At 35.0% G+C, this 15,649-nt stretch overlaps 2 protein-coding genes across 4 annotated transcripts; both read left to right on the top strand.

Annotated features, from left to right (window-relative positions):
• Positions 1-595: 595 nt before the first annotated feature.
• LOC147556132 (Hydrolase-like protein family) lies at positions 596-7,381 on the top strand. Its single transcript, XM_086663887.1, has 11 exons — positions 596-1,238; positions 2,154-2,292; positions 3,340-3,407; positions 3,675-3,745; positions 3,860-4,129; positions 5,654-5,817; positions 5,898-5,953; positions 6,146-6,198; positions 6,517-6,685; positions 6,916-7,013; positions 7,147-7,381. The coding sequence occupies exons 1-11, from the start codon at positions 1,064-1,066 to the stop codon at positions 7,252-7,254; spliced, it is 1,371 nt and encodes a 456-aa protein (XP_086520013.1). The 5' UTR covers positions 596-1,063; the 3' UTR covers positions 7,255-7,381.
• A 3,608-nt stretch (positions 7,382-10,989) lies between these two features.
• LOC147556131 (14-3-3-like protein D) lies at positions 10,990-14,726 on the top strand. Of its 3 annotated transcripts, none has more exons than XM_086663884.1 (7): positions 10,990-11,266; positions 11,403-11,709; positions 11,829-11,916; positions 13,041-13,150; positions 13,269-13,417; positions 14,390-14,436; positions 14,554-14,726. In XM_086663884.1, the coding sequence occupies exons 1-7, from the start codon at positions 11,194-11,196 to the stop codon at positions 14,554-14,556; spliced, it is 777 nt and encodes a 258-aa protein (XP_086520010.1). In that variant the 5' UTR covers positions 10,990-11,193; the 3' UTR covers positions 14,557-14,726. The 3 variants fall into 3 exon arrangements, with proteins under 3 accessions (XP_086520010.1, XP_086520011.1, XP_086520012.1); XM_086663885.1 differs by having other exon boundaries at positions 11,028-11,266; positions 14,393-14,436; XM_086663886.1 differs by lacking the exons at positions 14,390-14,436; positions 14,554-14,726 and having other exon boundaries at positions 11,066-11,266; positions 13,269-13,428.
• The last annotated feature ends 923 nt before the right edge of the window (positions 14,727-15,649 follow it).

Below are 15,649 nucleotides of genomic sequence, written 5' to 3'. Positions count from 1 at the left end.
CTCGAAACATTTGAAATGTTTAATATTTTTTTTTTGTTAAAGGGGAATAGATTAAACAACAACCAAGTTATTACAGTAAAAATGTCGAATAAAGTAGGGAACATCCTGATTCTGGGAATGTGAGCTTTGGAGTACCAATGAGTGGGATTTTTTTTTCTTGGAAGTCGACTACGAACTACGTATGTCGTTACATTTGGCACTTGATACATCATAGATGTGATAAAGCTCGATAACCGCCCACTCAAACACTAACAGGACCGGGCCTATAGCCCAACTAGAACATGCCCTAAAGGCCAACAACATTATTTTCACCCTAATAATCCCAATTCAAATAATCAAAGATTCCACCTTCTCTGGGATTCGAACTTGGGACCTCCAAGGCTTTCTGGAGTTTATGTCAACACCTTGGAACCACTTGGGCTACCAACTGTTGACATAAGTTATTACTTTCTATGTGTAGAAATTCCACCTTGTGAGTAATAATACCTTATGCGATTGCTAGAATTTCACCTTCTTCCACATTTCTAGATTTCGTGATGGTTGTGTAAGCATGAAGAAATTCTGCTTTAAATGAATAATACAGACACTACTAGACATTTCAAAGAATCAAAATTTTCAAAGGAATAAGACATATCCATTTATGACTTATCTTACATTCCTACCTTGTTATACCACTTATGGGTCTCCTCTCCACCATCGCCACTTATTTAAGTCAAAGAATGTGTAGGAAATTATCTTGATTTTTTTTTTTTTGTTGAACTATGGAAATTATCTTGATGATAGAGAAGTATAAGGGTGATGACTTTCTTGGTAAAAGTTCCAAAATTAGAGGGTATGGTCGTGATGAAGGAGAAGTTTTGTCCTGGGCAGGAAGGATATGGGCAAAAAAAAGATGATGATAAATCTGACAAAGATTATTTCATGTCCAATTATCATCATCATCTCATCCTTCGCCATAATTGATAATGGTTGTCACGACTTCTCTCTCTCTGAGTCACTGACAAATAACAGAAAACCTTAACCCACACTTTCTCTCTCTAAAACTACCTTATTATTCCTATTTATGGCTTCTCCTCCCCCTTTAATCAACACTCGTTCTACTAATTTTTATTATTCCCCCCGTATCAGTCTCCGAAATTGTGCACATGGCTGTTCCTCATCTCCTTCTTCTTCCTTTTCTATACCTTCTACTACTTCTGCCCTAAATGGGTTGTCTTCTAATTTCTGCACCATCTCTGGTACTATTTCTTCTCAATCTTATCATCTTTTCCCATTTTTTTAATTTTAATATCTAACTTCAATAACTTTTCTATGTTAAATTGTTTAGAACCAATTTCTAGGTTTTAGTTTTATATCCTGATCTTGCCTAATAAAATCCCCAAATTGGGTTGTTAGAATGTACCCAAATCTGGGTCAATACCAACAAAGTGGGTTCTGCTTTCACTTTTTGCTAAATCTGAATGACTACTATACATTTTTTGAGTCATTATATAAAGTATGTTATGTATACCTCATGAATATATATATATATATATATATATATATATATATATATATATATATATATATATATATATGAATTCAATAAGCCTGATAACTACCATCGTCAAAGACATCTTGAGCCCTAAAGATCATATAAAGACCCTTAAAGGCTATTCCAGTGGCATGAAAGTCGACTCTAGCATTACCCTTAACCAAGGAATGAAATTTCGGTGCAAATTTACGAAAAAATTTCGGAAATTTAGATTAGGTGCACGAAATCTCACTTACAATTATTTCGTGCATGATTTCCAGCTGTAAACTAACGAAATTTTGATTTTAATTTTGGATGTACAATTCATTTTTAGACTTACTTAGCAAATATGAGTACTGAAGGGTGATTTCGTCACAGAAAACAAGTAGAAATAATTTATCCGTATTTCTAATTCTCTGATATAAGTCAAATTTTGGAAATCACTACTTGAGTAAGGTGATGAAATTGCAAGTAATAATCCCTAACAATAGAACTTCTAGGTTTATAATATAATTAAGAATGATGTCACCTGGTTCATGGAATGTTAAACTTAGCTTTTGCATTTTTTAAACTAAGAGAATTTCTCTTACAGTCTCAAAGAAAATCGTTTTCACGGCTAGAACATTATATGTAATTGCAGGTTTCAATAATATATGCAAAAGTTCGAACTCCAGATTTCAAGCTATGAGTAGTCACGGAGAAGTTGCAACACCCAAGAGCACAATTAATGTCAGTGAACCTGATCATCTTCTTGTCCTTGTTCATGGCATCTTGGCAAGGTATAAATTGATCAACAAGTCTACACAACCCGCCTCTAGAGACTCCCACTTGAACCGCATGTGAGAGAAACAAGAATTTCTCTCTCATCTCACATGTTTAGTCACGTGGAGAGAGAAACAAGAGTTTCTCTCACATGCGGTTCAAGTGGGAGTCCCTAGAGGCGGGCTGAGTATACTTTTTGTAAATTGATCAATTAACCACTAAAGCTCCACCTTTTCTCGATTATACACGTTAGCTTTTCCAGACTTCTTTGGAGGAGTTCTATATTTTTGAAATTCAATCTGTACACACTCACAAAATCTAGCGGCAAATGGTAAAACAAAAATCTACTGTGTCACACAACTGAATGAAATGTTAGTCTGTGCCAAACCATGAAGTATGAAACAATGAATTTTGACCTTTATAACTGACAATATCACTTGGATTTGAGTTGAAATATCCAAAGACTAAAGAGAGGGTATTCTTTGACCCAATGTTATAAAAACGTTCAAGGTGTACGCTTCGAGGGGCCTCGAGGCGAGGCGGTTACTTGAGGCGTACGTATTTGAACCTGAGAATAACACGTACGCATCTGAAGTCACCTGTTATTTTTGAGTTGTTGGATAACAAAAAAACTTTAGTATTTTTGTTTATTAAACACTTAAATTTTGGTAGTAAAGTAGAAAACTGTGTTATGCTTATTACATAATTGATATCATTTTCCTTATGCATTGAGGCGTACGCCTCGAGGCGGCACCTCGTCTTGTGAGAGCAAACCGCCTTGGGGCATAAAAACTGATTTTAAACAGTGCTCTGGCGGTCTGACCTACTATATGCTCCATTGTGGCGATAAATTGGGTCGATTAGACCTTCGCCTGATGTAAATTAAAAGTATTGCAAATAACAATAGGTGCTCAAACTGCAATTTGGACTTCCCTTTTGTCGCTTTATTAATTTCCAAAAAACTTGTACTGTTATTGATAAGAACTATATATATTCATGGCTTCTTTTTATCTATTTGTTTTCTTTCAATGGTAATATTATTTACTGAGATACTAGTTATACAGCCCCAGTGACTGGATATACGTAGAAGGAGAGTTGAAAAAAAGACTGGGAAGCACCTTCTTGATTTACGGTATGTATTACAAACATGAAACAGTGGGAGTTTCTTTATTTTAGAAGATAAGTATTTTCTTGACTCCGACGATCTTATGTTTCGTAGTTTGCATCACCTAAATGTGTATGTCGCAGCAACTTAATACGTAAGAAGCTGTTAGTATCTGCTGAAAAGTCTTTATTTCTAAAATGCTCACAGTAATAACTTTTTTACTTTTTTTTCAGTTACTTGTTTATAATCTTTTCTGGTGATAAATGTGGAAAATGTAACTTTTTTTTTTTACAGCAAGTTCATCTAATACCTACACTAAAACCTTCAGTGGGATTGATGGAGCGGGGAGACGATTAGCAGTAGAAGTAAGTACCTAAATCATGTTGCTGTCAAATTTTAATAGTATTGCATGTGAATTCGTTTCTTCTTGACGACTTGAATTTTCCAACTGATTATGTTATTGCGTTCTGTGTGAACAGGTCAAGCAAGTTGTTCAAAAGACGAAGAGCTTGAAAAAAATTTCCTTCTTGGCCCATTCTCTTGGTGGCTTGTTTGCACGATATGCAGTCTCTGTTCTTTATTCTTCAAGTGAAAAAGTTAATGGCCAGTTCGATGAACTTGCAAGTTCTAGAGATAAAAATCAAGAAAATTCAGCAGTCTCCTTAAGACGAGGTACAATTGCTGGATTGGATCCTATCAATTTTATTACCTTGGCGACCCCACATCTAGGAGTGAGAGGAAGGAAGCAGGTTTGTTATTTCGGGTATATAATCTTCTTCTTTTAATAATTGACGTCATATACGGTATACCTTCATGCTAGCATTTGCTACTACGTACTTGAAGATGATACTTATTGCTAAAGCTTTATGTGCTTGCAGTGATGTTATTTCTTGACTCATTTCATACATGTCCAAGAGAGCCAAACATTAAATTTAACTTGACCTAGTGGCTTTCCGTCTGACAAATTGACTACTACTCTTGGTATGCTGTTAGATCATACGAGATAACGATATCTATTTCAGGAACCAGAATGTCTTAAGATGATTTAAGAGACTAGAATTGTTTTCTTTTCTTCGCGAACGTCGAAGGAATGTATTTCCAATTGGTTCAACACCAGTAGAAGAGCTTGATTCATCGTAATTGCTAGCTATTTGGGGTTGAAAATAGAAGGATCCTGTTTTCACCATGTAAACCTAAAACATCAAGAGGCACACTAGATCATATTACGTAAACTTGAGAGGCTTCCAAATATAGGTAAAGCCTCTATAGATGAAAGGCCTTGACCGACTCCATTGATATAGTGTTCTTTAAATCATAAGAATAACTGTGTCTACGTCAACATTCTTCTTCTTGCGAGTTGCTTTCCTCACCTTTCAGATGGACCAAATGGTAGGAGGAACTATCATTTAAAGAGACCTCCTCTTCCTTATTGACATCCTTTTTTCATTTCTTGCCATTGCAATGGACTTTCCAGTGAAGTTCATTGAATAAACTACATTCACAGTATTCAGATTGATGGTATGTTCTATGCGCGATCTTGGGTTAGTGAGAGAATAAACTTAAGTTGTCTAATTCAGCCTATGCCGTTCTCATCAAAAATAATAATAATAATTCAGCCTATGCCCTATGGTGATTGTTTTCCTACACTGTTTCTCTGTGGGGGTATTTTTTTTAGGGGTATAGTCATATAGACGCTTCTTCTCCAAAATCAATCATAATGTGTTCTTTGTTTGATTTCATTATCAGTTTTCAAGTATTTGATACCTCTTACAAGTACCGGATACTGATATTACCAGTGTCCATGTTGCATATGTTACCAACATAGACCAAACTTAGGGAGCAGCTAAATCTTGTAGAAAGGCCAAGTCCTTTATTGAAGAATCTTTACCTGGAGGCAGCTGGATCTTGTGCGTAATGAGTTATTAAGAAAGAAAAGAGTGAATTGTAGTTTGTTGAGCTTTTGGATCATTTTTCTTTTCCAAATACGTGGAATGTGACAACCAAACTGTGAATAATGTCCCGCCATCAGTAATTTAGTACATGTATATGGAGTATTATTTTGTAGTTGTCCATATGTTAATGTGAGTTCACATATTATTTTTTTCGTTAACTCAAGTCTTTACCAGTTATTCATGAATATGAAAGTCAATATACTTTTTGATGAGAAATTTCAGAAGTTAGTAATTGGCACTTCCGAATTTGACCTCGAAATCATTTGTTTCTATTACATTGTCAAACAATGTTTAACGAATGTTTCCACTTTTGGCTATCAGCTTCCCTTTCTTCTGGGAGTTCCTTTTCTGGAAAAACTTGCTGCACCTATAGCCCCTGTTTTGGCTGGTCGAACTGGTCGCCAATTATTCCTGACAGATGATAAACCTAGCAGACCACCGCTTCTGCTACGAATGGCATCTGATTGTGATGATGGGCAATTTATGTAAGACAATTGTAGTACCCTTTCTTTCGAAAAAAGTTAATGATTGAAGAAGTTCTTAAACTACTTCCTTTGTCTTGCAGATCTGCTCTTGGTTCATTCAGATGTCGTATTCTATACGCCAATGTCTCATATGATCGTATCCTTCTGTTTATAGATGTTTCTTAAGACATTAAAATTGCTTCTCGAGACTTCGTTTCTTTTTCTTTTCTTGTTGCTTATTATCATCGATAAATCTTTCGTTCTTTTTTGAGAGGAGTTCGTTGGTCTTGTATCAATATCTTTGTTATTTCGTCCTCCTCCAAGACAAGTTTTCTTCCACTATATTCAGATATGGTTGGCTGGCGCACATCATCCATTAGAAGAGAAACAGAACTTGTTAAGGTATTTTCTGAGTGATATTTGCAAACGGAAACGGGTTGAAATAAAAACGACTCGAGTCATCATACACATTATCAACTTTCTTGAATGTGTTGTTAGCATATCATAATTTATAGATAGAACATTAAAGCATGATAGGTTTTCAGAAGTAGTTACATATGAATGAAATTGCCTTGAACTGTAGTGTGTTACACTTCTGATATCTAACGAGACATGAAACACTGTGAAACATCACTTCATTTAGGTACTACTCATTTTAAAAATTGAATTCTTGTTCTCACTTTTATTTATTTTTGTTTATCACGATTCACGAACTGGTAGCCACCTCAGCGATCTCTGGTTGGTTACAAACATGTCGTAGATGTGGATTATTGTCCTCCAGTATCATCTGAGGGCCCTCATTTTCCTCCAGAAGCAGCTAAAGCAAAGGAAGCAGTCCAAAATACTCCCAGCGTACAAAAAACGGTTGAGTATCATGATATCATGGAAGGTACATATACTCATGAAACAGGCTTCTTTTTGTTCTCTGAAATAAATTATGACTCGTCTAATCACTTCTGCCTAAAATGGTTAGACTAACCTAACTGACGTGCCAATTGTACAAAGTCCATGTGTCATCTAAGTATGGGCTAATGTTCCCCAAATATCGGTGTTAACAAATCTTTTAATCCCTTTTTCGAACTTTTAATTGCAATTTTTATACTTTGAATTGTTTATCAGAGGAGATGATACGCGGCTTACAGAGAATTGGCTGGAAGAAAGTTGATGTGAGCTTCCATTCAGCAATGTGGCCCTTCTTAGCCCATAATAATATTCATGTAAAATCAAACTTCTCTTTTTTTGTGTTTAACGTTAAAGGAAATTACAGCGAACTCCACTTACTTTTGTCGTTATAAACTTTTTTTATGGTTCTCCCCTTCCAGTATTTGACAGATTGTTGTTTTGGTTCAGGTGAAAAACGAATGGCTTCATAATGCCGGTGCAGGAGTAGTAGCTCATGTTGCAGATAGCTTAAAGCAACAAGAGTTTTCGTCCAACTCCATTGCTGCTAGCCTCTAATTCAACATATCTGTTGTACCATCTTTGTCCTTAGTCATAAAACAACAAAACGGAAAAAAGAACATGAAATAAAAATTAAGAACTATCCTTATCTTTGTTATCAATCAATAAACTTCTTAAGCGACAATAATACATCATCGGCCAAATTGTTTGTCTAGGAAGAAATTCAATAAGTTCAAATTTTACAGGCTACATCTTGCTTAAATAATTCTTTATGGAAGTTTAGGATATCTCTCATTCCTGAATGAGAGAAGGGTGGTACTGTAGACCTCGACAAGATGTAGATGTTATCGGCACAAGATTCTGTTGGAGCTCCATAATTTTGCCATTATTTTTATAGGTTCCCAATGAGCACTCCTCTACTCTAACTTGACTAGTGGTTTCGCTAAGTTTATCTGTTGGGCTCCCAAAATTTGAAACAAAATCCTTGAGTGTCCATCTCTCCCAAATCACAAGCCATTTTTGCTTTCTTCTTTCCTTCTTTTGATCTCAAAGTTAAAGCATCTCCATGAGATACTCAAAATAAACTATAAACTCTGTAAATTTTAAGTGTCAAAAGTATACCTCTGAAGTGTCTCTTTCCCACGTGGTCATGACACTCTAATATAAAACATTCCCCAATGAGATACTCAAGAAAAATTCTACAAAGGTCATGTTTTCAACTGGGTTATTTAGAAATTGACCCCTAGTTGTACAGTCATATTAGGACTTTACCCCAAAATGAAAATATGTTTAAGATTGACTTCCGTTCTTGATTTTTCTTTTTCAAAAATCAATAAAGTGAGTCGTTCGCCAACGACATGCCTGAGGGGTTTATATTACAAATAACAAGTCTAAAATTAAGGACTAGACCTTGTATCTAACAATTATATATCTGAGACTTGTTCTAATCTCTCTAATCAACCAGACTTAATACGTGGAAGGCGAGAAACTGGGGTAAGCCTTTTTTATATGTTTTTTTAATCGGTATCCTATCTAATATATCTAGTATTATGGGTCGAACCCGCTCTGACTTCGAGTAGCCTATTTTCTTTATTATTTCTGGCTTATTTGGATCTGGCTCTCGGACTAACTTTGAGTTCATGAACCAATCACTTTTTATAGATTGTACAATTTGAGATCCTAGATTCTTATGCTGTCACATTAGGATAAATTTTTCATCATAAAACTATCCCTAAAAACCTATAGAAATAAGAGGAATACGAAACTGCGCGCGAACCACTTAATTGGTATTTAAAGAAAAAATCGAGGATGAGAGTTGACCCTAAGCATTTTTGCTTTGAGGGTGTATTCCTAATATTAGTAAATAGTTGCGAGTAAATGACTATATAACCTAAATATTTCATGGAGGGTATTTTGTCATGAGCCAAACATGTGGTTGGCAGCAGGGCCGGCCCAAGTTATTACGGGCCCTAAAGCGAAAACAATTTTGGGGCCCTTTTACACTGGGTGTAAAAAAATTAATCATTTGTTCTATTAGTATGAAAGCATAACAAAAAATCATAAACTAGAACCATTATACAAGAAGATCAAATTTTTATATAGAGATCCCAATTCCCAACATGAGAGAATTGGAGAATGTAATTGTTGTTCGTTGAGACTTAGTTTTGAAATTGATAAAATCAATAGTTTTTAAATAATACGATAGAAATTAATTCTTTTTAAAAAGAAACACATCAAATATAGTTTATTAATAAACTACAAAAGTAGAAAAAGAAAGAGAAAAAATATACGCTAAATATATAATTATGAAAATAAAAACAAAAAAGTAGAAAATAAAGAACTAGTACATTTTTCTTATAGTCCAGAGAGATAATTGTTAATGGTTTAGATCCTAGCCATTTTATACAACCTACAAAGAGAATCAGTACACCAAAAATTTATAGAGAAAGACACGAGTAAATATGTACTGTAGTAGTTTACTAACTTAAATAAGTCTTGTAAATTTTTTGGACCGAGTTTCTAGGTTAGATTATGTTTTTAATTGTTTTTGTGGGACCCAACTTTAAATTTACCCTCACCTAGTACAATCCCCAGATTTTTAATCTGTTTTGTTCCATTTGGGTTTGGGCATGTGGCTGGGCTTCTTAACTTTTTTCTTTTTATTTCTTGGGTGCCTTTAACCAACCAGGAACTTGGGGCCCTTCGAAAAATGGGGCCCAAAGCAGCTGCTTTGGCTGCTTTGGGCCTAGGCCGCCCCTGGTTGGCAGCGAACGACTTAGCTGATATTTAACGCAATCTAAAATGAGGGTCAAGGCCATACGTATTTTCATTTTGTGGGGTGTAGTCCTAATATCGCTTAATAACTGGGAGTCAATGCCTAAATAACCCTTTTAAAGTAAATAACTTAGTGACACTTGGAAGTCCCACATTTTTACATTAGTAAAGCATCATTTTCTCCCACATTTTCACCAATTTAGTGAAATGAGACCATTTTTGTTTACCATATGGGCCGAAATATTTTATCTTTATCAATAAAAAGTGGTTGACATTCTGACGACGAAGAGAAAAAAGTAACTACGGCGGCCAAAATTCGCCTCTTTTATGGATAAAAATATTCACCGACATTTTCACTAATATAGTGAAATGATATCACGTTTTTTTGTTGTTGAAAGGAAATGATATTACGTTGTGAGATAGTAAAGAATATTTTCCGTTAATAACATTATGTTGCAAGACAGTAAAGAATTATTTTCCATTAATGATGCATCATCTTGATGAATATATTTTGAGAAATAACAAATGTATTAAATAGGATGGAGATGAGAAGAATTTAAGATTACATAAGAGTATAATTTTTTTGTTGTTGCAAAGTGTATAATGTTATTGGTGGTTGATGTTGGTTGTATAAGAGGTTAAAGATAAAAAAAAAATGATTATATTTCAACATTACTTTGATTTTTAATTTTTATCACAATAAAATTTAATTTCAATCATAGAAACTCCAATTCATAAAAATACATAAAATCTATAAAATCTATAAAGATGATAGTTTGTTTATATTGGGATACTGTTTTAGGAGGTCCCTATACCTAATTATTCTAGGACAGTCCACCATCATTTTGTCCTAGTGGTTGTACATTCGCTCCACATATCGGAAGTCCCAAGTTCGATTCTCATTGAAATCCATAATTTATTAAACTTGTATATAAATAAGATAGAAGTATGAATAAATGGGCTCTCATGCCCCATTGGATAGCCTTAGGGTTACATACACTTTGGGTGCAAATTCGATCCCTACAGAAGTGAAAATCTATAATTTATTGAACTTGATTTATTAAATAAGATGGATGTAGAAATAAATGGGCTCTCATACTTCACATGATAGCCTTATTTGTTAGATTTAGTTATTAAGGCCCAAGATGTCTTTAGACAGTCGTTACTATCTTACTGAGCTTATCCAATTCACCATAAATATGCTAATGATGTTTTATGTCATGTATGCATGATATAAAATGGTTTAACTTATGCAGTTATCCGTTATCGTGCTTAGCAATCTTCATGATGTATAAATGAGCTGTAATGACTGACGTAGATGGTACTCCATTAATATGTTAATGATGTCTTATGTCATGTATGCATGATTAAAATAGTTTAACTTAGGCAGTTCTCGTACTTAGCAATCTTCATGATGTATAAATGATTTGTAACGACTGACGTAGATAGTACTCCATTTCTCAAAAAAAAAAAAAATATGTAATAAACACAAGGCAAATTGGTCATTTCCAAAAGGTCATTGCCAAGGTGGCACTCAGCCGGAAAAGCCCAGATTTGAGGTTTGGCTATAAATAAGGAAGTTGCCGGCCGAGACGTCGCTTGTCCCTTTCACACAAACACACACTTCTCTCTCTCTCCTTGGGCGTTCGACAGAAACGAGAGGAATAAAATCATCTTCTCCGAGAGAGCGAAATCAGAGCCCCCGAATTTTACCGATCTGCCATGGCTTCCCCCAAAGAACGCGACAACTTCGTTTACATCGCCAAACTCGCCGAGCAAGCCGAACGCTACGATGGTTAGGGTTTCTCTCTCTCTCTCTCTCTCTCTTTCATTTCACACCTTTTTTTCTTTCTCTCTCTAGATCGTTGAAGATACAACCGATTGGGGTGTATCTGAATATGTTTTGATCTGTTTATTGATGTTTGTAACAGAAATGGTTGAATCGATGAAAAACGTAGCAAAACTTGACGTTGAATTGACTGTTGAGGAACGAAATCTGCTTTCTGTTGGCTATAAGAACGTGATCGGAGCTAGGAGAGCTTCATGGAGGATCTTATCTTCGATTGAGCAGAAAGAAGAAAGCAAAGGAAATGAGCAGAACGCCAAGAAGATCAAGGAGTACAGGGGAAGAGTTGAATCGGAGCTTTCAAAAATCTGTAATGAAATCATGACTGTGATCGATGAACATCTTATTCCTTCATCATCAGCTGGAGAATCCACTGTTTTTTATTATAAGATGTGAGACTGATCTTCTTTTCCATTTTTTTTTTTAGATTAAATTCCGATCCGCTTGGAAGTTGGATTGATTTTAGGGTTTTCTTTGTCATTCTGTTGGAGCTTTAATTGTTGGCTTACAGGAAAGGGGATTATTATCGCTACCTAGCAGAGTTCAAGAGTGGTAATGATAGAAAAGAGGCTGCTGATCAATCACTGAAAGCATATGAGGTATAATTGTGTTGCTTTCATTTTGAAATATTGATTATATGTAGGTCCTCTACTGGTTTAGTATATATGTGAAAAGGGGTTTGGTATCAAAATCACATCTTATTTGATTTTCGAATCTATTTTATCAAGATTTCATATTTAATTGGCAAACCCCATGTTATTTTTACCTCTTATGAGTTATTTATGACAAGTCATCTTGTTCGATTTAAAGTCTGTACTTTTCGTATCTCAAATTGGGTTTCAAACATCTATCAACAATCAAAATTTCATATTTAATTGGCAAACAGCGAACCCCATGTTACTTCGGCCTCCAATAAGTTATTTATGACAAGTCATTTTGTTCGATTTTAAAGTCTGTACTTTTCGTATCTCAAATTGGGTTTTGAACATGTATCAACAATCAAAATTTCATATTTAATTGGCAAACGGCGAGCCCCATTTTATTTCGGCCTCTAATGAGTTATTTATGACAAGTCATTTTGTTCCATTTTTAAGTCTGTACTTTTCGTGTCTCCATTTGTGTTTCGAACATGTATCAAAAATTTATTACATAATTTTAACGGTTGATTTTAGTTAACTATTTATTATAACCGGTCGTTTTCTATTTAGTAAGTGTAAGAGTTGGCGCTTTAACGTCTCATGTTTAATGACTTCGCTTTACTCAACTTTCTGATTATGTAATTGGTGTATAAGTGTACCTGTTGTCCTTTGATATGTATATGCGGGAATCGAAATTACTTTCTTTCAATAAATCATCTTACTTTAGGGTGAAAGCGCTTTGTTTTGACCAACTTCAGCCTTGTCATTAAAATTTGGATAAACCTATTTCTGAAGTGAGACACTTTTAAACAAGGAAGAAGTAAAAAGGCAAAAAAGTCACTCAATCTTATTGTCTTCTCTTTTGTTGGTCGGGATGCTATTTCTGGAAGTTCTTCCGTAAGTTTGAAATATCTGATAGGATCTTAAATGCTTCGAAATTGTGTGAAATGAGGTAGGTTGCGTTTAGTGTATGGATCTGGTAATGGATAAATAAACAGGTTGTGTTCTTGTTACCATTGACTGTTGTTTAATATGGTACTATGACACTAATAAGGTGGTTTTATGTCTATTCCATTGAACTGCAGACAGCATCTAGCACAGCAGAGGCTGATTTGGCTCCAACTCATCCTATCCGTCTGGGTTTGGCATTGAATTTCTCGGTCTTCTATTACGAGATCATGAATTCTCCTGAAAGGTATGTTATTATATAACCTGTTCTCTAAATACTACTATACTAGATCATGTTTAAGTGGAGCTACTTCTTTTTCCCATGAAGCCATGCTGTTAAGCTTCTTACACAAATTTTATTGCAGGGCTTGCCATCTCGCAAAGCAAGCTTTTGATGAAGCTATTTCGGAGCTGGATACCCTCAGCGAAGAGTCTTACAAGGACAGCACTTTAATTATGCAACTTCTGAGGGACAACCTTACCTTGTGGACTTCTGACATCCCAGAGGAGGGAGGTAATGCATAAACATCATTAATCTACACCAAGCATTTTTCTCTTCTTTATGTGTTTACTTGTTAGAAGAATAACTAGTTGCTGATCTCTTCTTTCAAAGCCATGTCTTATATGGTTTGTTGTTTTATATGGTTGCTCTCTGACTTAAGAGCTCGTGACATGGCTGCTTTCCTATATCCCATAGTTGAAACATTTTAGCTCACTGTGTCCCGTCAAATATTATTGACTCTTTTAGGGTGCATTGGGCATCATCCTCCCTCTGATAACCCCTTCAAGTGCATATCTTTATCCTTCACCTCCTTTGTAGCTCATATTTTCTATACGATTTCAACGACTTTACGAGGTTCCTAAGATTTACTTTCCTCTCTTGAACGATTCTCTCAATCATGGTTTTCACTTATTATTAGCTAAATGAATACCTTTATATAGTTGTTCCGTAATATTACCTGTATTGGAGTGAAACCCATTTTGCTACGAATCTGCTGCGTTGATTAGTTAAATCAATCGTGTGTTATGTGTGTGTGAAATATGTAACTCTGCCGCAAGGCCAGAGTCCCTCACACCAATGGATTATGGGAGTTTCGATAAATTAATTCTAACATACGACTCTACACGTTTCTTCTACTTATCTGTAAGGTAAGGAGTCATCTTTCTCGAGTACAATTTCTAACATCATTTATCACAACAATACTTAATAGCCAATTAACCATAACAAATATTATCTTACCTATATGAAATTTTCAAACTATTTCATGTGTTCGACCTAGAATCATGGGTTTGTCTGTCACTTGTTTTTCGATTATATCTTAATGAGGCATATAATCTGCTTCTTTTTTCATCTTATTTTAATTTACTTAAATCTCTTTTCTCTATTATGTCCTTTGTGTCTTAGATATTCATTAGTCAAATGACATTCGATTTGAGCTTTTATTTATCTTTCTAGATGTCATATCTGTTTTGTTTTACGATGCAGAAGACTCCCACAAGATGGATACCTCCAAAGTTGGTGAAGACGCAGAGGTGAGCCCGCTTGTGTTACATAGACACAATCCTTGATTCGATTTTCCTTAATATAAACTCCTAGAATACTAAAAGGAATTCTATATCCTTTCTTTGTTTGTTTACTTGTTTTGGCAGTGAACGTGATAATGGGGCAGATATCGACTAGAACCGGCAAAGAATCTGTTTTCTATCTTAGAATTTTCAACAATTTCAAGTAAACCGAGATCTTTCTTCATAAGTTATTATATTGTTAACTTTATGGTTTTATATAATTTGATGATACATGGCGCTGATGAATGTTGGGGAAACAATCCGTTCCCTATCGGTTGGTTGCTTTTACTAGGGTCTCCAGACAAATAACCATATCACAACTATCTTCTATTTGATCTTTCCTGTCCTGTTCATTCAAGATTAACCCTTTTATTTATTTTTCTCTTTGATTTTTCCCTTTGTTCAAGTCATCTTTTTCTAGGGAAAGGAAAGATCTATTAGATCATCCTCCATCATAGTAGAGATAATGTTGTTGTAGCTGCAAGCTACAATCGAGGGCGATTCTGAATTTTTTTGTTCAAACGGGTGAATCTTTGTTACTACTAATATAATAAGAGGAACCTCCAATAGCAATTCTTTTACACCTCGATAGTTGCTGATGTTTCAAGGAAACCATTTAGTATGGGGTCTTCAGAAACCCTTTTCAGAGTTACCCTACGTTCAACTCTCCCAGGTTGTGTTTTACCATCGCTTATGAAAGATAATCAATTCATAGGGTTCGTTTGTTTGTTTAAGCCTCCCGTTGTACATTGATTCTTCTATACACAACACACCCACAAATTCCAAATTAGTTTATCAACAAGTGGCTTTGGTTTATCTACAAAGTATCGTCATAGTTTATCCATGAATTTGTTTGTAATTTTTAGTTACATAATTTTGAAAACGGTCACATTTCCATCCTTGTCTGTGTTTCGCTTTGAAAATTCGTCTGCGTCCAATAAGCTTTGTCCCAGTGGACAAAATCAAACAAGTTCCAAATTTGACTTTTCTATTTCAGAACTTGTGGTATAAGATGTTTTTTGGAGTCTGGAAATGTCATAGCTTATGTGTAGGTGTTAGGTTCATTCCATTCTAACAGCATAACTTCATTTCTATGAGAAAGATACTTAAGCGTTTGAGACCTGTGCGAGGATTGAAACCGGTGAAACATTCTCAACTCTTTTGGGAGGTTTTATTTTCC

Source organism: Eschscholzia californica, unplaced genomic scaffold (assembly GCF_041429995.1).
Source record: "Eschscholzia californica isolate CP2 unplaced genomic scaffold, dmEscCali1.0.p SCAF_2, whole genome shotgun sequence".
NCBI classification, from domain to species: domain Eukaryota; kingdom Viridiplantae; phylum Streptophyta; class Magnoliopsida; order Ranunculales; family Papaveraceae; genus Eschscholzia; species Eschscholzia californica.
This window is presented reverse-complemented; position numbering and strand designations above follow the sequence as displayed.

Coding starts and splice junctions, on each gene's coding strand:
- LOC147556132 (XM_086663887.1), top strand. CDS start 1,064: ATGGCTTCTCCTCCCCCTTTAATCAACACTCGTTCTACTAATTTTTAT. Junction 4,130..5,653: donor GAGTGAGAGGAAGGAAGCAG/GTTTGTTATTTC, acceptor TTTGGCTATCAG/CTTCCCTTTCTTCTGGGAGT. Junction 6,199..6,516: donor GAGAAACAGAACTTGTTAAG/GTATTTTCTGAG, acceptor ACGAACTGGTAG/CCACCTCAGCGATCTCTGGT.
- LOC147556131 (XM_086663884.1), top strand. CDS start 11,194: ATGGCTTCCCCCAAAGAACGCGACAACTTCGTTTACATCGCCAAACTC. Junction 11,710..11,828: donor ACTGTTTTTTATTATAAGAT/GTGAGACTGATC, acceptor GTTGGCTTACAG/GAAAGGGGATTATTATCGCT. Junction 11,917..13,040: donor AATCACTGAAAGCATATGAG/GTATAATTGTGT, acceptor ATTGAACTGCAG/ACAGCATCTAGCACAGCAGA.